The following is a 27,550-nucleotide window of genomic DNA, read 5'->3' as shown; positions in this document are numbered from 1 at the left end:
ATGCCGGCCACCAATGGTAAAATCTCCTCCATCCTCAGTTGGTCAGATCATGTGATTTTACCCCTTTAAGATAATGGCCTATGTCAAGTGTGTGACTTAAACAGATTTATTATGCCTAAGTCAAATAAAATGTGACTTAGGCAATTTTTTGATCATGCCTTTGTGACTTAAGCAAGATATGGTAACACTTTATTTTGAAGGTGTCTACATAAGAGTGACATGAGCGTGTCATGAACATTAATGACACTTTGAAGTAACATTAATGCTCATGATACTTGTCATGTCATGTTTCTGACAGGCTTGTGTGACTCTTGTCTGACTCTCTCTCTCTCTCTCTCTCTCTCTCTCTCGCTCGCTCGTCCACGTCTGTTTATTTTCTTTCCACGTGGACGTGCTGCGCGCGACCACAGGATTCCTCGCGGAAGTGACGGCAAGGCGGCGATGGCGGCTCGCAGTTTCATTCCGGATTTCCAGTGGACTACAAACTGATTTTAACCGGGCCGGTTAGACTTTAGGGAACTTTTATAAAGCTGTCTCTTTTCGGACGCCACACAGAGTGAAGTCGCGTTGAACCGTTGCCTGACAACGCGCGGACCCACAGCTTTTTTGGGGTATTTTTGCCCAAGGTTCAAGGTGGTCACCCTGTCGAGCTAGCGGTAGCTTGTCGGCTACTAGCTAACGTTAGTGGGTACACAGCTAGCTCCGGAGCTAGCTTGTCAACGAGCTGCGTGCTAAGGTCCATACAGCAGCAGCAGCCGTCGTGCAGCCGCTTCTCTTTTGACCACGTTTGTCTTTCACAGTTAAAATGCGAATGCACTCTATTTAATGCTGATTGTGCCACAAGTGTGCAGAGCGAGGTACTCACACGTTTGCTTGGCCTCTTGTTCATTTGAATCGCTAGTTTGGCGGCTGTGGCTACAGACGGATTGTGACTATCACTAGCAAGCAAGTTCCCCCAGTAATTATTTCAGCGACTTGGGGCACAAGCGTGCTATCAATTAAGAATTGAAGTTGAGTTACTGTGGGGGTCTTTGCGTGCTCGTCAACATGCTGAAGACCCGGCAGTGTTTACTTGGCATCCGCACTTTTCTCGGCGTAACGTCGAGAATATGGGGCTTCATCATGTACATCCTCAGGAAGCACCTACGGACGGTGAGAAATTGTTTGAAAGATATTTGGAAGTGTTGTGTTTCTGTGACAAGTGAGCAAAGTCTTGCCATGATTCCCTTGCTCCTAAACATTATTTTACAGATCACATCCACCTTTAGGCTTGCTCAACTGGCTCTCAGACAGCGCGGCTACGTGTGTCTTACCTGTGCTCTAATTTCCTGTCCCACGATGTGCATCCAGCATGATGATTTCTCCCAATCTTTAAATTGTGTAAATGTGTGAACTAATCTCACATATTAACATATGTGTCAACTGTATTGCTACATCATTTAGCATAAAGGTGGCATAGCAGTATCTAAAACCTCAACCAAAAGAGGATGATGAATAGTATAAACATCTTAAAGTGAAGATAAAGTGCACCAAAATGTACAAGACAACTTTCAGTGTTAATGTTTTTTCCCAATAGGGTGTTAAATTACTTAGGCTAGAGAATGTCAGAAAATAGTGATCGTTTCTGTCACAGTAAGTCAGAAAACCAAGGATATTTTATAAGATATTCAATTAACAGTCATCACATTTGTGAAGCTGAAACTAGTGTTATGATATTGGAATTTCTAATTCAATAAAATAGCAATATTTGATACAATTTTCACGATCACAGAAAAAACATTTAAACAGCATTGAAGGCATCAAACTTTAGATTTCTTTTAAAATATAAATATATCACTGCTATATCATGCCAGCGATGGTTTTCTTCTATTGGCAAGTAGCAGAGAACAGCAGGTCTGTAGTAAATTAACAATAATTACATTTAATAGGTTGGAAAGAAGAGAGGGCAGAAAGCACAGCTGGTACCTGGGTATTGATATTGTGAGGGAATGAGGATTGAACAGTGTTGTGTTGATGAATTACTTTAACAGTAATTGATTATAAGTCGCTCAAGTAATTGATTCTACTTGTTGTCTCCATTTCTTTGAATTAATTGCTTATTCAAAACAGTGCAAAGTGGAAACCTCTCACATCCAAAACACTAAATTTGAGGAGCAGCCAGTGCGAGCCTGCAGGTCACCTTCATTTGCTCACAAATGCCTCCACAATAAACATGGCATTTAAGGGGACAGAAGCCACCTCCCCGTAACTTAGACACACACACAGGTGTTGTTGAGTCGTTAATAGACACGCATATGTGGTGTAACATGAGCGGACTTCGACTCTAGCTCCGTATCAACCCAACAAAGCTTGGAGCAGCGCCTTGTGTGTTGTAATCATCTCGCTGTTCGAGGTTTGTCTGCTGTTTATTGTGTGGCAGTAACACTTGCAGCTTGTCAACAGGCCCTGAGAGTGAGTAGTTCAGTCCATGTTATGGCTGAAGTGAGAGGGATTATGTCAGCACAGAGAGCGTACTGTTCTCTCTCCCTCCCTCTGTTTCTCTCATTCTCACTCACAGTTTAGCGCTGTTGTTTACAATATGTGATGCACTGGAACAATGTCATGATCCAGCCACCGCTCATGTAGGTGATGCTATAGGTAGCAGGTGATTGGATGAAAAATATCTGAGGAGACCAAACTCCACCCAATACCTTTTAAAGCAAGGCGCTGATTCAAATGATAAATGTCCCAATTATAACTATGACAACACTCTCTGTTAATCTAATAATCCCCTTGGTTCTACTGTTGTCGGTGACTAAGGTAGAGCTCAAGGTGTTCCCCTCCAAGAAGACTACAATGCATTAAGGGACCGGATCCAAACATTTGGATCAGTAGAGGCTCTGTTGGATTATGAATATTATGACCAGGTAATAATCCCAGGCACGCCGCTCTTTGTCAACAGATGACGACATGGCTGTTTATTAATCTTGCGTAATTGTTCTGTTTATTATCTCATCCACTGTAACAGAGTGCAGCCAGGTGTGGAGTTAGCACTGAAACAATTAGCTAAACAGCGCCAAACTCTTACTTATTAGTAGAAAAGTAGAGAAGAGCATGGGCATTTGTGTGAATGATCCCAGACGGCAATTGATTTTTCTGATTATTCCAACACCACATGAATGAAGCACAAATATCCTATATCACAATGTTAAAATTGAGATTGAGAGAAAAATGCATTTCTAACCCTTTTTGATCACTCCCTCATTCCCTGTCAATATTATGCACCTATTCAACAATATATGCCAAAAATGATGTTTTCTTGTATTTTATATCAAAATCAAACCACCTTCTTCCTGAAAAAAAAAGAAAAAGATGTGCTTGCGTAAGCTAGTACCAACCAATTTCAACCAATAATATTGTGACATCCACCTGTCAATCAATCTGCTGTACTGAGCTTAGAGTCATAAACTACTTGCTACATTAGTGGCAAAGGTTGTGATGCTATCATGGTCCACAGACTGACACATAAACCTGACAGAGTACTCAAAACTGCATCGAAGTTACAATGTGGCTGAGGTTGAATTCATTAATGGGAGCCTTTGCTTATTTGCGTCTGTCTCTGTGTCACTGCGGCTCAGGCAGTGCATGCAGATGAACGATGCCCCGGCAGACTTCTGCTGCTGTTGAGCAGGAGACCTCTGTAGCCTCCAAACGTTTGGAGTCAGCTGAAGGTCTCTCCCTTGTCCTCCTCATCGTACAACAGATGAGCCAACAGTCTCTGTAGCAGACCAGAGTTCTGTAGCTCCAGCGTTGCTAACTCGTTTTCAATTAAAGGAGCTATCAGGCTCTGGCTAGCAGTAGTTCTGTTAAACTCTTAACCCGCTCACTTTTTAGCCATCCAAACAAATGAGAAGGTTGCGATTCTGTTTAACTTGGAAATAAGTCACAGTACAGAAGCTAAAAACACCCTAACTTCCGTTTAACTGGGAGTTTAGTGAAAGTAAAAATGTATTTGTGTCCGCCCCCTGATTCAGATCTGAAATGAATGAAATGACTTCGTCCTTGGCCCATTCTACACCCTTCCACAGAGTCCCATTAAAATCAGGCCACTAGTTTGTCTGTGATCCTTGTATCACTATACATTGAAGATTTTGTTCTTTTGTTATTGGCTTTTGGTCTCGTGAAGACAGCAAGCATATTTGTAAGTTGTTGCCATGCTCTGGAGGCAAAGGACTCAGTCTGATTTTGTGGGCCTCGGGTCCAGATGGACGCTCTTGGAGGTGCCCAGTGCTGAGTGGAGGGTGAGGTCCCCCCGTGGTGCTCAGCAGCTGCTGGCACCAATAGGCTTCCCCCGAGCTTACTCTGCCAGGAAGCAGAGGGAGGCCCCGTCCAAGGCTTAGGTACCAAGGCTCAGTCAAAGTCACCCTGCAAGTCTCCCTCTCTGTGTGTGCCCCATGCTCCGCTGACACCCATCGACAGCTGGGGGGAATAAAAATAGCCCTGCGAAGAAAAGAGCAGAGCCCCTGGGCGAGAGCGGCACTGGAAAGGCTCCTCTCTGTAGTCATCCTGCCCAGAACACAGCAAGGAGTTTGAGAGGAGGAGTCATGGGGTGGACACAAAATTTCACTATAGTCCTCCTCTGTTCTCTTACCTAATCTTTGATGCACAACATAGAGAGTTGATTTCCTGAGAATGTATTGTCTTAAGTCTCAAATATAGTTTTTAGGTTTTTAAGATCTTCTAGCCAATCATTTTCAATTTTGTTTACTTCAAATTGGATTATGGATTGTAGCGACTGAGATGACATTAAACCACTTCATGCCCCAAAGCATTCACAAAACACTAATACTCATCTCCTGTGTAAAATCACACAAAATGTCATTGTCTTGAAAATGAAGTGAAACACTTTTAGAGTGCTGGAGGAAATAAAAAAGATTGGAGCCTGGTATCAACTTATTATACTTGGTATAAAAAAAGCACTTCCCTCTTTTCATCTATAATCAAAATAAAAATAAAAACACATTTGAATTCTATCAATGGTGCAGTTGTGCTCAGTAACCTTATATAGTTTGTTGTTTTAACAGTGTCCTGATCTTGACTGACTGTTGCATTCTCCTTGTTTTGCAGATAATCCAGTATCAGACGGTGCGATACGACACTTTGCCTCTGTCACCTATCTCCAGAAACAGACTCAGTGAGTACATGATACGTGTTGTGTGATAACAAGATAGTGGAGATGCTAGCACAACATATTGGTAATGTGAGAATTTAAGTACAAGTAAAACCAGTCTGTTGAGGAAGAAGTGATTGTGCAGAAGAGTTATCAGCAACTTTTAAAAAAAAACACTTGTTCTTGACCCTGTTCTAAGGACCTTCTGCACCTCCAAAATAACTTAAAATAATCAGTTTTATGTTATGTATTATGGTCTAGCTGTATTTATTTATAAGGTGGATCAGATGGCTAGGAGCAAACCTCAGTTGTCTCTCAATTGTTCCAGTAAACCTGTTGCGCTACATTGGTCAGTTATTGTTTACTCTCATGACTTCCTGCATCCCAACAAAGAATGGTTTTGCATTTAAGTATTTTGCCTGAGGTGTGCAATATAGAAAGATCATCTTCTTAAACCATTACAACTGAAAGCCAAACAATTAGTAAGTGATTTTGCTGATAGCGTACACAAATGTCCCTCAGACAACATCAGCGATTTCAAGGAAATGTCAGTGTGTTGCACAGCTGAAGACGTGTGACGTGAAATGAGTAGACGACGGGACTATTGTGTTCATAAGTATGCGGAAAAATTGGGTTTCTTATATAAATATATATAAGAAGATCCAGTGATGAACAATAAAAATAATTTGTTTTAAAATGAGACATCAAGTTTTTTCGCTATACAAGAGGTGCAAAGAAATAAATACTGAATGTATAAATGTGGACTGGATGATTATGTACAGTATGTGCATGTAGGATTTAATAAGACACTGAGCTGGGTAAACAACTATTGTCCTCCAAAATCATTTGAGTAAAACAGTGAATTATGGCAGCGGGTTAATGTCAGGGTTGACAAAAAAAACTAGGGGAAAAAATGAGTTCCCTTCTCTGACTCAAACCTAGGCGAGACTTGTCTGTGGTGTGGAAGAGCAGAGGAAGTACACATGTTAAATGCAGCACTTACACTAGCATTGACTGGGTTGTGCACTCTGAATGAGTTTCCCCTCTGTCTGTAGAGAGCTCATTCAAAAGCACGCTCTTGAGTTGGAGGAAGGATTGCATTTCAGTTTCACTTTCCTTGCCTCTCACTCACTACAGTGACCTCAGCTGGAGATCCAGGTCCAGTTTCAAGTGAACCACTGACTCCTGTAGCTGTAAACGGCTGGTATTTCTGCTGGTATTGACAACATTGTGGACAGAATTAAAGCAACTGTATGAACAGTGGCATAAATCTTTGTGTCACATACCTTTCATAACAGAATAAGGTCAGCAGAAAAACTTTAGGAGGGGGGATCCACACCTCCTGGATGTCTTTGCGGCCAAAAGAAAAGACCACACTTCCATGAATCAAAAGAGCGCAAACCAGTTGAAACACTGGAGTGGGCCCATGAGTAATTCCCCCTTACAATCAACTTGTATTTAAAATCAGGCCAACTTAATGTGAGACTGACATTAAGTTGCCCCTTTAACTCCTAATATGTCTTTTCCCACCTAAACAGTTGACTATTTGTAAAATCCAGACACATACAAGCTGAAAGAGCTGAGCACTCTTTCACTCAAGTGCCTTCCTTTCACTGTGCTTTGAAAGAAATCAAGGAGTTTTGTCTTTTTTTGTCACAACACTGAAAACGGAGCAAGTCAGGGTTTCTAATAAATTAGGGGTCGTGGAAATCAGATTATTGACCTGCTGTATGTATATGCAGTTTACGGTAATCATTGTTACATTGTTATAGTGCAGGTAAATATGTTTAGTGATTTCCTGTGTAACCTCATTTGCCTCGTGAACCTGGTTTCTTGTGTGCATGTAAATGTCATAAGACAATGCAGCCTAAGTGTGTATATTGTGCGGTAAACTCCAGATGCAGTAAAGAGGAAGATTCTGGTTTTGGACCTGGACGAGACGCTGATCCACTCTCACCATGACGGGGTCCTTAGACCCACAGTGAGACCTGGCACGCCGCCAGACTTCATCCTCAAAGTATGAGCATTCAGCTTCATATGTACATGTTTGAACACATATTCATTCAAGCCAAAAAAAACACTGTCTTTCTTTCTTCCTCTCTCCATGCAGGTCGTCATTGACAAGCACCCAGTCAGATTCTTTGTACATAAAAGGCCGCATGTTGACTTCTTTTTAGAAGTGGTGAGTGTCAATCTGTGATCAGTGCCACTGTTCACGTGTTTGAATCCCAGATTAACATGAAAAGGAACAATATAGTACACACATCATTCCTCAGGTATTTCTCTTGTCCCAGATCACCTTTTATCCCGTCTGTCATCTTCGCCATCACTCTCCATTGTACTGCACTATTTCACAACCTGGTGCTATAAAACTATATTTGTTTTGGTCCCTCGTGACTTATGAAGCACTTGCTTTAACTTGTTTACTTATACTGCTGTCTGCCTTATCTCCTATGTGTGTACACAGGTAAGCCAGTGGTACGAGCTGGTGGTTTTCACAGCCAGTATGGAGATCTACGGCTCAGCAGTGGCAGATAAGCTGGACAACAATAGGAACATCCTGAAACGCAGATACTACAGACAGGTACAGCATGCATAGATATATAGTTATAAGTTATTCCGAATTGGATCCAATTTTTGTTCATACCTCATAAAAGACAAATGATCCAGCTAAATGGCCCAAAGTATCTCTACCAGGTTTTTCACTGTGATCACTTGCACCTCCATAGTCAAAACAGCTGTGCTACAGTTTGAGACAGTCACATGCAGAGCAGAGCAGATGTAGTAATGTCAATCGCCAAATAAAGTCCGGAAAACTATTGAAATGAAATCAGCTGGTTTGATCATGGCTAGCTTGACTAGTAGATATCTAATGTTATCAGGTTGAATCACCTGGTAGGAGACACTTTTACATTTAGTGCAGTTATGATTAATTACACTCGCAGTAATATCAGTACCCTGCAGCCATTAACACTATGATGTAATAGACCAGCATGTCGTTGAATTCCATGCACAGTAGAGGGAGTAGCAGTGCTTACTCAGCACCATTAGTTTATGTTTTGATGTGGTATGTCATGCAGAACTGCAGGTTCTTGGAGGCTCACAACTTTTCTTTTTTTTTAGCCTGTGGCATTGTGATGGTTGTATCCCAATATAATATGTAAAACTTAAACTCTTGATTTAAAAAAAAGAAAAAAAAAAAAGAAATCCACACAGGAACTCTTTGTTTTCCCCTTCTGCGTAAAATCATGTGATGTTTTGCAGATATTTCCATAAATACTGACATAATACTGTAAATATTAACCCCAATAGGCAGCAAGCTGTTGGAACTTTTTTGTCAACTTTTATCTTTCAGCTAGTGTAGCTGACTCAGTCTTAATGCTACAGAGAAGATAATGGTACATGATAACTAAGGACTACATCCTGGAAGGGGGTGAAATAACACTCCAAAGTTTATCAGTCCTCTCCAGAACAGAATAGCTTTCCATTTTTGTAAACCAAATCACAAAGTTTTTGTGTGGTGTTCCACAAGGTCTTGGTGTGTTAATGTGAAAAAAGGTAAACGTTTAGCACCAAATCTGTGTAACAAATGGTATGAACCCAAAACTTTTTTGCAACAACTAATGCCATAATTGAGCATGGGGTTGGCTTTCATATACTCAAATTATCACTTCATTCTCTCTCTTGAATGTGACTTTTTCTTTGTTTTTGTTTTCTTTCAGCATTGTACATTGGATCTAGGTAGTTATATTAAAGACCTCTCTGTAGTACACGATGACCTGTCCAGTATTGTTATCCTGGACAACTCGCCTGGTGCTTATCGTAGCCATCCAGGTAAGACCTGCCTGTGCACACTCATCATTAACATGCAAAGTGAAATGAGGATTCTGCTGCAATCCATTATACTCGGAACAAAGCAAACCTTTGACGCGGAAAAGTGCATTGTCGGAATTCCAATTTGGAAACAGTGAATTGTCTTTTCATTAATGTTGACTTCATGAAGTGTTTGTGATGTGAAACATATTTAAACAACATTCTAGCCACCATTTCTGAGTTGTCTATTGATCCTATTGGCTTTGGTTCACACTCCTATGCATGGCTCATATTTAATTACACAATTTTGAGCTTTTTTATGTTATTTGATTGAGCAAAGACATACACGAAAGATGACCAAACAGTTATATGCCATTCTTCTTTGCCAAGGCCATTGCAGTAATTGGTGTAGGTCCTCTGTAGATGCTTGCAAAGCTCAGATACTTGCTATACAAACCTCAGTTTGCTGCACATGTTCAGGTTTTCCTAAGCAGTCACACTGGGATGCATTTAGATCAGAAGTCGGGAATACCAGCTCAGAATTATCGACACGCGAATTGCAATGGATTGCATCATTAATACTATACACATGAACCTTGTGATGATGCAGGAAGAGGAAACATAACTGAGCAGTTTGTTCTAGGTACAAAGCTTGTACTGTCTGTGCTGTAACAGTGCATTAAACCTGCAGCTCCTCTAACACTCCGTGGCGTCTTTAACAGAGCAGCATAAAATCACAACCATGTCCACTTCACTGACACGACTGACTGGCTTTTTTCTGCCCTCCAGACAATGCAATACCCATCAAGTCCTGGTTCAGCGACCCTAGTGACACAGCACTTCTTAACTTGCTGCCTATGCTGGATGCACTAAGGTAAAAGGCATAATAAAGTTGGCATGAAAGCAGATGGACAATTCAAACCTTTTAACTCCTGTGTGTACTCAAATGGTCTGTGATAATTCAAGAGTGTGAGCTGATGGATGCAACTGACGTACATGATTTTAGTTGTTAACACTTGTCTAAATTCTAATTTGGTAACACTGAAAATATTCTGATGAGTCGCAGGGCTGTGCAATTGTTAAATACAATAATTTATTGTCTTTAATTGGCATCATATCATTATAAAAACAAATATTGAGATATTGTGATACAAAATTACAGCTGGACGATATGACGATAAATGTCACCTAAACAATATTAGAATGCTTGTTGTATACTTTTTTTATTCTGAAATGTTTGTATTTCAGTGTCAAAAACCAGCAGCTCAAATGCGTTACGGCAAGGTTTACATTAGGGATAGGAATAATTAATCAATGATCGATTAATGGTCGTTAAGAATTTGGTCGATCACGTTTCATCGATGTGTGTATTTTCTTTTCTTTTAATTTTTATCTATGACTGTGTATCAGTACTCACTGAACTGAAAACATGCCCGTACATAAAGCTTTAGTTTGCAAACTGAAAGTTGCAATAACAATTATAAAACACACAAAAATACAAGAGTATTAACTGAAGCAAAACTAGCTGACTGTATCAAACCTTGCAAGCATGAATTACTAGGTTTAATTTGACCCAAAACTCATTAAAACACAAAACGCATTTAAACATGCAAGATTACTGTGAAAACTATCCTCATGCCTCTCTGGGGGCTAAAACATAAAACATTGAACTCCTTGACGTTATCTTTATTTTAATCTCAGTTGAGTTAGTTTTACGATTGACAGGATCAAGTCTCTTTTCGTCCTTTCAAAATAAAAGCAGCTGTTATCAAAACAGGCTTTTGGTTTAGAGATTGTGCATTTAATGGCTTTGACGGTGAAACTTTCAATGTCAAGTAGTTTATTTCCTCCCTCTGTCTCCTAGGTTCACTGCTGATGTCCGCTCCGTCCTCAGTCGAAACCTCCACCAGCACCGACTCTGGTGATTGGCTGAATGAAGAGGGGCGGGGCTTGTTGACCAGCCTCTTCCTCTCTGCAGGCTTCCATCCTGCCCTCCGTTCCCACACAGACGACCCAGCAGCCCTCTCTGAGCCTCTCAGACGTGTCCTGAGGAGACAAGGGTTAAAACGGGATGAACAGTATGGGATCACCAGAACCCAAAAAAACTACTGAGGAGGGTGGGGAGGGGCAGCTTGTTTTTTTTTTTTTTCCTTCTTCTTCTTGATCTTTATTTGTATTTTTTTTTTCCAAAACAAAACGGAGCCTCTCTGCCTTATTGCTCCTGATACTGACTGTGTGCGTATGGAGGTGAGCTTGTGTATGTGAGTCGGCGTATGCTTGCTGAGTTCATTAGTCCTTTTTAAACTTTTTTGACAATTGGGAGGGGGGAGGGGGGGATCAGCAAAGCAACAAAGACAATTCTACATTATTATTTCATCTTCTCCATCAACATCGGACATTGCACTTAAGCAGACGACTCGTCAATTTACTGTCTTAACCTCTCAGAGCAACTGAATAGGGCAAAGTAGAAAACCACCCCTTTTTAGATCAACCCGACACCTTCAACGGTAATGAACTGATTCATGAGGTACGTTTATTAACCCTAAACAAGAATGGATCAACGGTCATGGTGTAATCGTTGGACTTTTGCTTGCAACATACCATCCTCGGGCGTTTTTCTGGACAAATAGCCGAGCAGCCTGAGATTTGTTTTGGTTTTTCAGCCATAACTGTCACTCTTTCCCCAAAGCTCCTCATGGGACTCAGTGATAAAGACTTGACTGAAAAGTTGGGAGAAAAAAAGAATGGCTTGTAACGATATGTGGACTGCCGTGCCGACTTTCCATATCTGATTGTTTCTCTATTATAATATGTGATAATATGACTTCTGCATACCATGACATTTCGCTCTTCCCCTTTGCCATCTGATGCCATCCTGATTTCATCTTATAGGAATTGCACTTAATTTTTTTCCCTTTTCTGTTTTTGTTGCAGTTGGTTTTGTATTTGATTCAAATTTGCAGCCTTCCTCTTTCAGTTTTTACCCGCTCTGCTTACTGTATGGGTTCAACTATTAGACCCTCCGTCTTTAAATGCCTTCGGAACAATGTCAGTCTTGTCAAGGCTCACACCGGCTTCTTATTGGCTCTGTCTCCAGGTCTGTGTTACTAATAAAACACTTGTCAGTATCGACCAGTTATTATTCAGCTTGTTTTATTTAAATGTATCTCAATCTGAAGTCTTTGTGAGGCATTAATTACCTTTTGCAGCTTGTCAACTGACTGCCTTTTTCTGGAGTGAGAAAGCTCAAAAGGATTCAGTTTTTGCATGATTGAAAATTGTTTTTTGTTAATCTGCTGCCATCATGTGGTGTGACAAGAAACTGCAAGGGTTCGCTCAGTATTTTTTACCCTACTAGAAAGAGAAATCATTTAGTTCTGGTTCAGGCTTTTCTAAAAAATACAGTTTGGCATAAAACCAGAGTTGAAAGATTTTGACACAGCTGACATTTGCACTAAAGAGTTGTATTGTGTCATATATGGCACCTAATGTAATGTAACTGTAATTTGTATATACAGTCATGGAAAAAAATATTAGACCACCATTGTTTTCTCTAATTTCTTGTTAATTTTAATGCCTGGTACAACTAAAGGTACATTTCTTTGGACAAATATAATGATAACAAAAATAGAGTAAGAGTTTTGATTTTGAATTTAAAGAGCTGATATCTAGCCATTTTCCATGGTTTTCTTGATAATCATGGTTATGATAAAGAAAACCATGGAAAATGGCTAGATGTCAGCTCTTTTATCAGCTTTTTTAATTAAACCCTTTATGAGATATTTTTGTTTTTATCATTATATTTGTCCAAACAAATGCACCTTTAGTTCTATCAGGCATTAAAATGAACAAGAAATTGAAGAAAAAAATGGTCTAATTGTTTTTTCCATGACTGTAAATGTTGATATATACTCAGCTGGCAGTTTTTAGGTACAGCTAGCTAATGCAGTCTGACACAACAGTGTTGCAATAAATCCTACCTTTATGGTTCAAGGTTATAATAAAAGATGGGTAAATTCAACAGTATGATCATTTTGCTGTTGAGGTGTCTTGCGGCATTGTCCAAAAACAGCAAATGACAACAAGAATTTAAAAAGGAGAATACAGGAAGATGGCAGGGTTTCTGCAGATCCAGATACTACCACACACGCCCAGTGGGTCATCAGTATCGCTTGAGAGGGATTATTTTTGCATGAGTATACATTTGTTAAGGTTTATCATGCATAGAATCAAAAACTTTTATTGATCCCCGGGGGAACAAGAATAGAATAGAAAGTCATTCTTATTCCACTGTCTCAATCTAAGAAACCTTTTGAACACATCAATCACAATTTAATCAGTCCCAATAAAAAAAAGAAAGTTCTCTTGAAGGTAGGATTATTGCAGGACTGTCGTATTAAACTGCATTAGTTTTAGTCAGGTGGAAGTAATAAACTGGTAACTGAGTGTATTAATGCTACCTGTTGTGGTAAATATAGGCAAATGTCCCTTTTAAAAAAAAAATAATAATACCTGTGCAAATTTAGTAGTTCTATTTTTTGAGTGCAACTTTTGTATTGTTAGCATTTTTTTTTATCAGTTTGCAATGTATTCGTAGCTTTACCCAAAACAATGTGATTTCATCCCTCTGTTTAACCTACAGGTGAGTTCCTTAACTAATATACAGATGATTGCACATTTACTGATCAGTCATTGCTGAGTTCACATGGTTATAAAAAAAAACTGTTTGGTTTTGTGTTATATTTAACATTTGAATATTTTTTAAATTGTCGTCATTCTGGTGAGGTAGTAGGTAACTTCTAGGGCAGGCCAAGTGTATACTCGTGTTTTCCAACACCTCTACATCCTCCTTATGATTGTTCTTTATGTAAAAAAGAAGTGGATGCTGTACAGAGGGAAGGCTAAGCGTATTTAAAATTCCCCGTCCATTCCACTTCTAGTTGTGGCAAGGAGTTGGAAATACCTAGAGTCCTATGACTGGATTTGTCACTGATGATGAAGAGCTTTCATGGGAGAAATATGACAAATATGGTTCAGTCTAAGGAGGACGTGGTACCAGGGCTTTAGTGCTCCTCCTCTCACAGAACTCTGAAGAGAAGGGAGTGAAGCACAGTAGTCTGTAATTTTACAGTGAATCATTAAAGATTGATCTCTGGCACTTATGATGTAGGTCTGTCATACCAGAAGTGTCACAATAAGCCGGAAAGTATAAGACTTAACCTGAAACTGCTGTCCATTTCTAAAATCCCTCTTGAATCCTACAAACTAGTGACTCAGCACATTACGCCCTGTGCTTTAGCAAAAACTATACTGCGATCAAAAAGGTTGTTTCACTTTCAGACGTGTCTTCATTGTTAAAGAGAATTCTGTAATCAAAGATGTGTGAGTCCTGTCAAAGCAGAGAGGAGGTGACATGGATAATCACATGGGTGCGTGGAGTGAGTCATACAGCTGTTATCACATGAACAAAATAGCCTAAAGGTTAGCAGCTTGTCCCATGAGTGTTTCAGGGCATGGCAGACTGAATCTGGTGTACTGAATACTTTATATCAAATATTCTTAATTTGACCAATTTCACCACCCTAATTTTTTGTCATATCTCTATTTTTCTTTTTGTAACAGGTGCTTCATTCTGTCACTGAAAAAAATCATGATGTCCGCAACTTGTTACCATCGACTTCATATCACTGTTTTCTGTTTTAGTATGTGCTTTTTAAAAGTACCAATGTATTGGTGTCTGGGGGACCCAAGTCAAAATCTTTTGTTTCTTCCTACGCAGTTTTAATAGAAAAGTAGAATAGATGGATACGTGTTTACCATGAATCCCCATTGAAATGATCACACAGTATCTGGGATCTATTAACCTTCATTCCTTAAGAAAAAAGATCCTTCAGATGACATTACAGCTCTATTAGGAAACCTTGTGCTGTGATAGTTGTTACTTACAGTAGTTTATTCTTGGGGGGGCCAGTGGGTAATCCCTGTATGTTAAATATGTTTTAAGAATGAGAGTTCAAGCAACATATTAAAAAAGAAGTTAGTGGCCCACTAGAAAATGGATCTATTATATTTCCCCGCTTAATTCCTCCATAGATCAGGTGATTAACAATGACCTCATTGACCATTTGTTTTAATTTGTTTTATGTTGTTGTGACAACAGTGGAAATTGCGAAACTTCAAGCCAATTTAGTAATTCTTACCAACTGAGCTCAGACAATGAGCGAATACACATTTATTTATAATACCCCCATTTAGCTGGTACCTGCAGACTGTCTTCTAGAACAGATTTAGAGCCCCGCTACCCCAAACAGCCAAAATGACAGTAAAACACAGCATGTTTTCAGTTTCTTTCCTGTAGCTGCTAACTGCTGCTGGGCCGCGGTCATATGACAAGGGCAGCTGCCTCTTCACTGCTCTCCCTAATGTCTTTACGCGCATAGGTTGATCAAAATAAAGTAGTCCTGTATAAAATTCCGCCATACATTTTAACCCACTTTACAAAAAGATGAATTTCAAAGGAGCACATTTAACTTTAATAAACATCAATTATCACTACACGATCGACGTTAATATGGCTCGAAATAACGTGAAGTCCACCCTGCGAACTAGACTCCCTGCAACGTCATGTTGTTATTGTATCCCTCCGCCACAGTCGCACTAGGAAAACAGCTGTGGCGAGCTAAAGGCTAGTTAGCATCGTTTGTTTTTGTCGTGTGTGTCAGCGTTTCGAGCAGTTCCTTGAGCCAAACCCGCTAACCTACGAACCTTAGAGTGACCGACTTGTTGTCTGTCATCTCTTTTAACGATGAAGTTCCAGTACAAAGAAGAGCACCCTTTTGAGAAAAGGCGGTCCGAAGGCGAGAAAATAAGGAAGAAGTATCCGGACAGGGTACCTGTAAGTAGCTAACGTTAGCTTAGCAGCGCGATCTGTGTTGCAATGACACTTAGTGTACGCACGTAAAAATACCTAGTATCTTGTTGTTTATTTCTAACTACATTCAATCACCCTCATCTTTCTTCATAGTTGACTTCCACGTTAGTAAACAGACCAGCAGCCAGTTAACAAAGATAGAGGTTAACCAGGGGGAATGTCGGCCGCACCTAGCGGGCCAGCGACTACCAGCCTCCTTTAATCCTCCCGTGTCAACATTTTAGTGTTAAATTATAAAGGTGATGTAAAGAAATAAGACACCACACTGGTTATAACGACTGTGGCAGTGAAAGACGTGTCGTTAGAAGCGTGTAGACTGGTGGCGGTGTGAACGGGCAGCTGGGTGTCTGTATGTTGAAACGATAACAGCAGTGCACCTTAAAATAGTAAGTGTCAACAAGCCTTGTTTACTTGTTTACGTCTCCCTGCCTCTGGCCGATGGATTGTAAAGTCCACAGCTAATAGCTCAAACTGACCTAACATGACTGGCTGGGTCAATACTCTGTAATGTGTGACCAGCTGGATTTGTCTGTACAATCTAATCTAGTTTCACTTCTAGTTTTTTTTTTTTTTTTTTTTTTTACAGCTGTAATCAGATAGAAATTGTGATAAACTTAATGTATTGCTGAACCGATTAACTAACTGATCGAGTAATCTTATTTGTTATTTCCCAATTTACCAATCATTAATTAAAGATAAATATTATTGATCCAAAGTGGGGAAATCTTGCTGTTACAGCAGGACAAAGAAAGCGACAATACAGATAAATAGAGAAGTGCACTAATAAAGAATGAGATGTAGATAAAAGCAGAAAGTTGAATATGAATAGAATAAGTAGAAAAAGTGATTCTAGCATTAATTTTGTGTGTGATTTGATTGCATAATGTTTAGTGTTTGTACTAATATAGAGATGTAGTATAAACATATTAGAAAATATTGTGTAAAAATCAGAATATATTAACATAATGTAGTGTAATGTGATAAATTATAATAATGATATAAGCTTTACATGTATAACACCTTGAATACAAGAAATGCAGCACAAAATGCTTTAACATCAGCAAAATTACACGGATTCATATAAAAACAGGATTGCACTGTCAAAACTAATGTAAAATAGGACTAATAATTGATGATCATTCGGTATATAAAATGTCAGGAATAATAAAAACAGTTCATCATCAATCCTAATAGCGCAGGGTGACATTTGTTTTGTCTTTATAAATAATCTAAAATCAACATTCCAACAGCCAAATATATTCATTTTACTCTCATAGAAGAAGTAACAAATTGAGAGATTTAAATTTGTCAAGCAGGAGCCACTAAATTGTTGCTTAAAATCCAATAAATAGTTGTCGTTTTTTAAAGTGTTGCTGGTTTAGTTTTCTGGCTGCTGACTAATCGTTTAAGCTCTGCAGTGACGTGCTGCTGACTGGTGTCCTGGCCGGTAGTATACAGGTAGTACTCCTATTTTTAGACAAAAGGAAAAAAAGAAGTATCATTTTTGCACTCCTGCCAGTCCTCTGTACCAATTCCTAAGTTTGAATTATAAACATATGAATATAGCTATGTATTTCTATTTGGTCTGTTACAAGATGTGAAGTGAAACGCAGCATCTGGTTTAAAAATATTGCAGTCCTCGCTTGACTGAGAATTTTGCGTATTCTCAGATCCCTTTTCTTCGAAAGGTGAAATGCTGTGAAAGTACTTCTCGCTTGATACACACAGTGGAAATTGCACTCGATTCATTTGCTTCATTTTTCTTCTCTCTCTTGTTTTAGGTAATTGTGGAGAAAGCCCCCAAAGCCAGAATAGGAGATCTGGACAAGAAGAAATACCTTGTCCCCTCCGACCTGACAGGTGAATATTTTATTATGTGCCTACTTCCTGGAAAACATTTTAAAGACACGAGTGCTGTAACCTCTAAACGTTTGTCTAAAATACTATTGTTTGCTCTCTCTCATCAGTGGGCCAGTTTTACTTCCTCATCCGAAAAAGAATCCACTTGCGAGCTGAGGATGCGCTCTTCTTCTTTGTAAACAACGTCATTCCACCCACCTCAGCTACCATGGGACTGTTGTACCAGGCAAGATCCTTTTCTCTCTCGCAAACCTACTTTATCAACATATTGTGTTGTTTCATTCCTCTTTATATTAAAGTGAGCGTCCCTCTACATTTTTAATGTCCTACTAACATCTTTTTTTTCCTTCTCTGTTCCCCAGGAGCATCATGAAGAGGACTTTTTCCTCTACATTGCCTACAGTGATGAGAGTGTGTACGGGAGCAGCCAAAGGGAAATCTGATCCCACCACCATCCCCCCTCCAACCACTACCCACCTTTCTGAGACCTCCTCCACCATTCATTCATTTAAATATTAAATCCAGCTCAGCAGCCTAGAGTTCCCAGAGTAAATATGTCAAATGCACTTTCACCACCCATACATTACCCCTCGCCCATCCATTTATGTCTTTATTATTCTGCAGTCTGAATTGTATTTGCATCCGCTTTTCTTTTTCAGTAGCTTCTCGGGTTAAGTGGTCTCGTGGCCAGTTATTTTTTCTAGTGTCATAATTGATCATACTTTACTGACAAAACTGAATAATAAATAATAATAGAAATAGGCCGTAAATATAGTTGCCCCAGGGTTAAGGGAAGAAAGGCATAGTATGTGAGTTCAAATCTGCCCTTTCTGACAATGAAGATATATTACTGTGTGTTCACTCTGTTGGCTTGCAGGAGTATGAAGTGTGTTTTGAGTTTAGGTTAGGGAATGAATAGCACTCACCAGTTGAGGGCAGGTGATTTTGTCTGGCAAGTAAAGGATAACTGTTTTGCAGCAGTTAGTTTCCTAAAAAAACAAAACAGAATTGGCAAGGTCTTTATATTTTATTTCAGCAGTCTGTGAATGAGAATTCAGTGGGCTGACCCGCGTCTGACCTTAGCAAGGAGCATAATAGAATTCAGACTAAACAATCATCCTCTGCTTTCAGTGGTAAGACTATTATGTTGACTGCTACTATGATTATTGTTGTTGTTATTGTTAATTTTAGATGGCTTAATTTCTAAAAGGTATTGTAAAGCTGAGTGCAATTTTCTCTCTTTTTTTAAGTTTGTCTTCTTTTTTAAAAAAAAAAATTAAGATTTGAACTCTGTATACAGCTGCATTACTGGCTCTTTCTCTCCACTCATGACCATACATGATAAAATGTGATGAAAAGCTATCTGTGTTTCTTGTCTTTATTTTATATCTTAGGTCATGTTGGTTACAAGATCCTTTTCTTTAAAAAATAATTAGTTCCTTCTTGTTAGTTGTGATATTGACAACAAACTGACCAGATAGACAAAAGTCTTCAATTGTTACAAAAGTCACTTTTATTTATACTGTCAAAATCACATCCTCAAGATCTGTGCAACAAAAATCACACTGAATGTATGACTTAGTTCAGCCTTTGTTCCTGTATTTGCGTTAGTTGCCTTATCATATCAGCGACTGTGCCTTCTCAAATCTATTGAGCATTTCCAAGTTGTGCAAAGCCACCTTTATTACTAAGTATTTACTTACTTTATGTGAATTTATAAGCTAGTTTCCATCAGTAAAAGTTAGAGAAACAAGGACAATGGCTGAATGAACACAACACATTACCAGTTACAATTAGCATCTACAAGTCAGTTTTCATATTTTCTAAATAAATACATTTATATATATAGTTATAAATCATTCTCATAGGTTAGTTCTACAGTAACACAAGTAAAACAACAAAAATGAATGTATAATAAAATAAGTAATAAGTATTGCGTCCCGCTCATAGACTGTATAAAATAGGTCCCGCTGTAAAGAGTGACAGCAGCACAGAAAAAACAAACCAAAAAAGGAAATGCATTTAAGAACAGCAAACTTCACGTTTCCAAAAGCAATACAATTAAGTGACCTAACATACAGACTGTAGTGACGTGATTGATGACTGTGTTTACCTTTGTCAATCACTCTTTCTTTGTAAATCCAGTTAGGAACAGGTTGGAGCCTTCTGCTGCTTAACCAAAAGGTTGGTGGTTTGAGCACACCCAGGAATGTTATTCAGGTACTTCTATGTGAATGGATCAGGTAGTTTCTGTGACCAGGGGTAAAGAAACCAGGAACAAAAAGTGTGACAACAGGTGCTGAATGTCTGCTTAAAATTGTACTGTAATGTCTAATGATAAATACATTTCTTATTTATTCAAATGTGTGGACCTTCTTTATGCCCTGCAGTAAAAAAAAATATTTTTTTTGCCTTGAGTCTGAGTATTTTTGCCTGGATTTGCGCAAACTGTGCCGCAGTTTCAAGTGGGAGGGACTTTGGGAAGAAAGCCTCACGTCCTGACCCGTCTGATGCTCCTCATCTTCTCTCTGGCGCAATGGGTGAGCGCATTTGCTTCATTAGTGTAACATAGTTAATCAGGTCATGAGTGATTCCACTTGCCATCTCTAAATAACCATGGGTGTTGAACGCAGCACCCCTGGGGTTTAGTGTGGTGCACCCCGGGGGCAGCTGCATTCGGACCTTGTGGTGTAATGGTGAGGTTACGGGCTATGAACTCCGTCTTTTTTTTAAATATATCAATTTAATTTCACTTTATTTTAGTAAAAACTTGACAGTGTCTTTTAATTTTATATTTTTCAGAGGGATGCACCTGTTTTTATCTGTTATAACTGACAGCCTAGCAGCTACCAACAATACAATAATATTGCATTTGTTTCCAAATTTCCATATTCCTCATTTTGTTCAGTTTCAAGCTATTTTGTTGACTTCTTAGCAACATGCTCTCATGTAAGCTTTTATCGTGAAAGAACAAAACAGATGTAGTGACGCTGTAATGCACTTGGTTCAGACTATGGAGTCTCCGTGTTAATAATTTATTACCATCATAATTATATAGGCGCAGCTCATAAGCACTTTGTGCCGTAAATGAAGCCTTTATTTTCCCGTGTCAGGCAGAATTGCCTCGTAAAAGTGAGGCTTAAAGGAAACTCACTAAACGCTGATGGTGTCATTACTGTCGTTACATTTGCCTCATAATGACAGGTTAAAGTATGTGGGCGGGTATCTGTTAATAGACCAAATCTCAATGGAAAAAATGTCAGCACCAATTAATCACAATATACCCCGATTCAACAAAACTTGGTCTACATTTATTAAAAAATTCACCTCTACAAATGCCTGATCCCAAGTCCACATAACTTTGCAACACATCTCCTTTTTTCACCCTGAAATATCCACATATATATACAAACACTTATAAATACAAAGTACACACACACACACACACACACACACACACACACATCTGTAGCAGTTACATAAAATCCCCCCATTGGTCTGTCTGTCTGTCTGTCGGGGAATTGAGGCCACGCCCACTGACAACTGTCGCCGTCTCTGTGGCGCAATCGGTTAGCGCGTTCGGCTGTTAACCGAAAGGTTGGTGGTTCAAGCCCACCCAGGGACGCGACCAGCTTTTTTTTTTTTATTGACGTTTATATGATAACCTCATATAATAGAGTGCCTGTCTCATTTCTCCCAAATTATGTTTTGATGTACATTTTACGTAATTATTCTGAAGAGCCATTGATTATGAGTGTCTTAAAGAAATGAAAGATAATTAATAAGGATTGATAAGGACAAACTAAGGCTGTAAAGAGCTATTAAATGCAATATAACCTCAGTATCTTAAGCATTTTAAAGCAACTTTCTAAACCCAAAGGAGTGGATAGAAAGAAAGAAATGAATTTCTGTAAGAACTTAATCTGAGTGCTGAGAATAAAGAGTTACAGCTCTACAAGAAGCAGACGGAAAAAGGCAAAATGTTTAAGAACTGACATAATTAACCATCTCTCTGAATTCTATTTAGCTGTATATTGTCAGTATTAATGATTCAAAAATAATGACAGTTATTTTAAAATTCGTATTTGATATATTTTTTAAAAAGTATACTTAATTACACCCCTAATTTGATTTTAGAAGTAGTAGGGGTCTGTTGGAGCTTGCATTTGTAAATATTAAACAGACTGACATAAGATGAGTGAATAACCATGTTATTTAAAATAAATAAATAAATATATATATATATATATACATATATGTAAATAGAGGATATTTTCAAGCTTCTAACAATACGTCCATTCAAAATATAAGAGTCCTAGTAGGTAAGTGCTTATTAAGACCATACACTGTTAATATACATATATATCTTCATATAGACACTGTAATGAATCACTGTGGAATCACTGTTTGATTTTTGTTTGATTGTGCTGTATAATTTACAATAAAAATCAGTCCTTGTGACAAAATCACAGTAGTTAAAACTTTACTGTAGAAGAAACAGTAGACAGTATAGTACTGTGAAAAGTAAAGTAGATTACTGTATTTTTCCATTTTTATCATAGTTTTGATCAGAATCAGTCCTATAAAAATACTGTTTAAATAATTAACTTAAAGTTTTTCATATTCAACACAGTATGGAAATCAATTGTAAAACAATAAACGTATTAAGCTAATATTATTATCTTTAGTGTATAGAGTAATGACTTGCAATTACAAGTTATTTCTATAAAAAATAATGATTAAATTATTATCAAATTAACAGCCATGTTTACTGTGCCATATTGCCATATACAGTACCATTAAAAATCACAATGTTAACTGTTTTTTTTATTCTTACAGTAAACAAATCAGTACTGTAAACACAACTAAAAAATCAGTGTTTAATTGTTTTTTATTTTACAGTAAAGAAACCAGTATTGTAAATAAAACTAAAATCACAGTGTGCAAGTGTTTTTTATTTTACAGTATAAAAAACAGTACTGTAAATTAAAATACAGTAGTTCTACTGCAAATAATAATTACAGTAAGTTACTTGTTAATTGTTGCCAATAAGTTACTGTAAAAATCACAGTAAAGTATTTATAGTGCAGCCAGGTTGAAGAGATGATTTAGGCAAAAAACAACAAATTTGATCAAAAATTACTTAGGCGATTATTTTAACAGTGTGACGATACACAGTTAGTGAATTACGCATGCATAGATAGTGACCTACGTCAATCAGATAGTGACCCACATCCACAGAGACAGAATCACAGATTATTCTACCAGCGGAGAGAGAGACAGTAGAACATGTGGTAACAGCGTGTCCCGAGTATGAAAGGGAGAGGGGAAGGATGAAGGTAGAGATGCAGAAGGCAGGTATAAGAGGAGAAAATGTCAAAAATATAATACAAGGTGTGAAATCTAGAGAAGCGAGGAAAATCCTTCTGAGATTTCTTGCCACAACTGAACTGGACTAATTCAAGGAATACAACAGAAGGAAAAGTATGAAATAAGTTAAGTCCAGCAGATGGCGGTAAATTCAACGAAAAGGATGCCAATGTAACATAGTTAATCAGGTCATTAGTGATTCCACTTGCCATCTCTAAATAACCACGGGTGTTGAACGCAGCACCCCTGGGGTTTAGTGTCGTGCACCCCGGGGGGAACTGCATTCGGACCTTGTGGTGTAATGGTAAGGTTACGGGCTATGAGCTCCGTCTTTTTTTTAATATATTAATTTAATTTCACTTTATTTTAGTAGAAACTTGACAGTGTCTTTTAATTTTATATTTTTCAGAGGGATGCACCTGTTTTTATCTGTTATCAGAATAAATGGCCGGATGCCAATCAGAAGCTCTGAGCTTTATAGGTAATTGGATTTCTGCTTTGGTGATGTGTTGAATAGCTGAGGTATGTTGTTAACCTCATGGCTTCATCCCTCAACAGCTCCAGGGTTTGGCTACGATCCTTCAGCACCAGGCCGGGCACCATGCTTGCGTCACTGAAGGAGTATGTGTTGAGGAGGGACCGCAAGGCACGTCCTCCTCCACAGCCTTCAGGGTCCTTCCCCAGATCTCCACCGGGCAAGCAGAGCAGAATTTCAAGTAATTACCGAAATTGTAACAGAACACATGTCCATAAATTTGTGGGAAATTCCTCTTTCCTAAATGATTAACCATGTGTGTGTGTGTGTGTGTGTGCGCGCGTGCAGAGTCCTGAGAGGAAAGGAGGCAAAAAGAAGGGGAAGAGAAGGGTTGTGTTCCCTTCCTCCTCTGACTCAGAGGGGCCTTCACACAGAAGAGAGAAGGTAAACTTGTAAATTGTAACTTTTTTTTCCAAACCTGCATTTCGGTGCTCTATTCGCTGAAGCAGCCTGACCTTTTGATTTACATCTGTGTGCTTGTGCAGACTCCCAGTCCCACCAGCAGGCAGAGGCTGGGATCGGTGGACCGCTCAGGCCTCGGCTGCAGAAGAGGAGGAGGACACAGTGTCTCTCTCTGACTGGTCTGGCAGCAGCAATACACAATGGGTAGGCTGCTGTCCTGTTCCCTGCTACTCAGTCACCTTTAACTCATCATACTTACATTTAGGCCTGGGCCGATAATCAATAAATCAATTATTCGCACGATAAATTAAATGAACTCAATCATTTTGCCGGCCTCGATATATCGCCATGCGCATGCGTGTTTGTTTTCCTCGTCTGTTGCCTCCAAGCAGGCTGGATGACAAGAGGGTTCACTCTGTGCTCGATCTCAGCACCTGGGCGCTTTTGTTCCATAGCAGAATGAGCGGAGTGAACCCTCCTGTCAGTCATCCAGTCTCTTTGTCTCTGTGGAGAAGGCTGGGCCGCTAGCATTGGCTACACACAGAGTGCAGCAGGTGAGCCTCGTGCGGAGCAACGCGAGGAAAAAAGATGATTGCAAAGCCAAATGCCACAGCCCCAGTGTGGGAATATGTCGGTTTCAAACCGAATGAAAAAGGTGAGCCCATCAACACACGGACGAGCCTGTATGCCGAATTTGTTCAAAAGTGGTGGCAACAAAAAAAGCCACCACAACAAACTTGCATGCCCATCTAAAGCAGAACCACCCGACCCAGTTTTCCCAGCTGGGGAAAAAAACTGCACCTGGAGATGCAGAGCCTTCGTCCCGACAGTCAACACTGGTCGACAAAGTAAATATAAACGCTGTGCGCTCACAGAAAGTGGAGTTTGCTACATCGCAAAATAAATGCTGCCCTTTTAAAAAAAAAAAAAAAAGTTTTCATTTATTTAGGATATTTAAACGTTCTTAAAATTACAATTACAATGGTAAAAAACACTGAGAAATAAAAGTGTATTGTATTTGAAAGGGTGTGCTTTATTATGATATATTATCATGTTGACAATAATATCGTTTATCGGCAATAATTTGTGGGACAATATATCGTCCAGCAAAATTTGTTATCGTCCCAGGCCTACTTACATTGTAACGTGTGTGTGTGTGTGCAGAGTCCTGAGAGGACAGAAGGAGAAGGCAAGAAGAGGGTTGTGTCCCCTTCCTCCTCTGACTCGGAGGGCGGGCCTTCACAGAGAATAGAGAAGGTACACTTGTAAACAGTGACTTGTTTTTGGAAACCTGCATTTAACTGCTGCTCTATTCACTGAAGCAGCCTGACCTTTTCATTCATATCTGTGTTCTTGTGCAGACTCCCAGTCCCACCACCAGCAAGAGATGTGCCGCTCCTCCCCAAAAAAGAAGGGCAAAAGGTGCTCTCATTCATTGCCTCATCTGATGCACAGACAAACAGCTACTATTCTGCTCACACCTGTACTTCTGTGTTTATGCAGACAGAGCGCAGCGTCCCAGCACCGTGAGGCGGGTGGTGGACTACCGTCCTGTACCCCAGGGAGAAACCCTACCGAAGTCGACGGCGTACAGGAGGAAGAAGAGGGCTGAGGCAGTGGCTGAGAGCCAGAAAAGGGGTAAGGAGAAGGAAAAAATGCGGAAACCTCCCAAGTCCTACCCCTGCTCAAAGTGTGGCCAGCCCAAAAGACGAGAATTTGGCCACACAACATACAAGGGCCAAAGCTTTTGTGCCACTGCCTCAGGCCGCTCTGTGGAGGACTTCCTCGAGGAGATGAGGAGGAGAGATGGGAGGAAGGTGCCACGGACCACCAGGTGGAGGCAGAAGGCCGAGGCGGAGGCGAGGAGGAAGGGCTGGCCCTTCCATGAAGTGAAGGGCTACACCTGCCAGCAGTGTGGGATGCCAAAAACTCTCAAGTATGGCCACACTTCCCGAAATGGGAAGAGGTTTTGCTCCATCTCCACTGCTGGCAAGACACCGGAACAGTGGCTGGCAGAGCAGAGGAGTGGCACCGCTGAACGTAGAACGGTGTTTGTGTGTTTCTTGTAGTTGTTATTATTTTGGGATCTTTACTAATTACATAATGTGTTTTCTCCAAAGGTTGGAACACCAGCAGCTCAGAGGAGGAGGCCACCACCTCTCTTCCCCAGCCAGCCGCTTCTTGTCCCCTCTGTGGTGGTCCTGCAGGTCACAGCGGTCACTTCACATACAAATTTAACAAGACCTCCTGAGCACGCAGGTGTGCTCGTAAAAAAAACAAAAAAACCTGAAAGCACAGATTGTTGTTGTTTTTCATTCTTTGTTAATTTAACATATTGTTTGTTTTTCATTTTATTATAATGTTAATTGTACAGATTCTATTTGTTTTTCATTGTTCATATTGTTAATTGTACATATTCTATGTGTTTTTCTTTTTTTATATTATTAATTGGTTATCATTTTTTGCCATGCTGTTGCTGTGTTTTTATATTGTTGCCACGGATACTCAGTTATTCCAGCTGAGTGGGCTCCATGTTTTTTAGGGTCATATTCACTGCTTTCAGGTGGGTGTGCTCACATCGACTCCAGTGATGGTGCCGTGGAGCTTGTAACCGTCTCATGGCTGAGTTTCATGTTGGTGATGTTTTTATATAATAAATGTTTTCAAACTTTATATATCTGGTTATTCATTTCCCCTCATTTCTTATAGCAGATATCAAAATCAAATCAAAACTACTTTATTTATCCCAGAATTCAGTTAGCCTGGTGGAATCTCAGATATGGTACAGTAGTAGGAAGCTTTGCAAAAAAAAATGCATAATGTGTCAGAAATGACATTTAGAAAAGTAAAAAGGTATAGTAGGTAAGCTTTTGTAGTCTGTTTCTGCTCAGTGTGTGATGACTAGTTGTCTACTCTGCTTATATTATGACAACTGAGAAGACAACTTGTCATTGCTGTGTCTGGATGCACACGGGAAATACACTGAGCGGAAACGGACTGCAAAAACATAACTTCCAAGTCAATTCTTACCTACTGTACTTTTCCCCTTTTCTAAAAGACAATTCTTACTAATTGTTTCAAGCTTGATGTTTACACGTGTACATACAATAGTGCACTGGTTGTGAGACTTTAAAGAATAAATATGGTTAATGGAGCAGAAGTAGGTAGTTCACTAGGCAAAACACTGTAAAATGTATCTGTTTTTATCACAATTTAAGAAAAAAATGCTATTTACTCTTGTTTCACATGTCTTGAGACACTTTCAAGCTTGATTTTTACACAGGTACATACAATAGTGCACTGGTTGTGAGACTTTAATGAATAAATATGGTTAATGGAGCAGAAATAGGTACTTCACTAGGCAAAACACTGTAAAATGCATCTGTTTTTATCACAATTGCTCCCTGGGTTTGGGGTGAGCTGGGATCGAACCGGCCACCTTCTACTCCGCGGGAGCAAAACCCCCCTCCACCTCGCTTCCCCCCTGGAG

At 39.4% G+C, this 27,550-nt stretch overlaps 2 protein-coding genes, 1 long non-coding RNA gene and 1 other non-coding gene across 5 annotated transcripts; all 4 read left to right on the top strand.

The window, feature by feature from the left end:
* The first annotated feature begins 418 nt into the window (after positions 1-418).
* Positions 419-12,104, top strand: ctdnep1a (CTD nuclear envelope phosphatase 1a). Its single transcript, XM_059355126.1, has 8 exons — positions 419-1,152; positions 5,107-5,173; positions 7,048-7,166; positions 7,260-7,331; positions 7,617-7,733; positions 8,872-8,983; positions 9,752-9,836; positions 10,827-12,104. Exons 1-8 carry the CDS (start codon positions 1,048-1,050, stop codon positions 10,885-10,887), a joined length of 738 nt encoding a protein of 245 aa, XP_059211109.1. The 5' UTR covers positions 419-1,047; the 3' UTR covers positions 10,888-12,104.
* Positions 12,105-15,619: 3,515 nt separating this feature from the next.
* Positions 15,620-19,115, top strand: gabarapa (GABA(A) receptor-associated protein a). Its single transcript, XM_059355396.1, has 4 exons — positions 15,620-15,857; positions 17,675-17,753; positions 17,861-17,979; positions 18,116-19,115. The coding sequence occupies exons 1-4, from the start codon at positions 15,768-15,770 to the stop codon at positions 18,194-18,196; spliced, it is 369 nt and encodes a 122-aa protein (XP_059211379.1). The 5' UTR covers positions 15,620-15,767; the 3' UTR covers positions 18,197-19,115.
* A 2,189-nt stretch (positions 19,116-21,304) lies between these two features.
* Positions 21,305-21,378, top strand: trnan-guu (transfer RNA asparagine (anticodon GUU)). Its single transcript has one exon. It is a non-coding gene; the product is annotated as a tRNA-Asn (tRNA).
* Positions 21,379-23,410: 2,032 nt separating this feature from the next.
* LOC131990066 (uncharacterized) lies at positions 23,411-24,605 on the top strand. Of its 2 annotated transcripts, XR_009396026.1 has the most exons (4): positions 23,411-23,604; positions 23,682-23,839; positions 23,947-24,042; positions 24,144-24,605. It is a non-coding gene; the product is annotated as an uncharacterized LOC131990066 (long non-coding RNA). The 2 variants fall into 2 exon arrangements; XR_009396025.1 differs by having other exon boundaries at positions 23,411-23,839.
* Positions 24,606-27,550: the final 2,945 nt, after the last annotated feature.

The sequence above is a fragment of the Centropristis striata genome, chromosome 17, assembly GCF_030273125.1.
Source record: "Centropristis striata isolate RG_2023a ecotype Rhode Island chromosome 17, C.striata_1.0, whole genome shotgun sequence".
In the NCBI taxonomy this organism is placed as follows: domain Eukaryota; kingdom Metazoa; phylum Chordata; class Actinopteri; order Perciformes; family Serranidae; genus Centropristis; species Centropristis striata.
The sequence above is the reverse complement of the archived record's forward strand: the minus strand, read 5'-3'. Positions and strand labels throughout refer to the sequence as shown.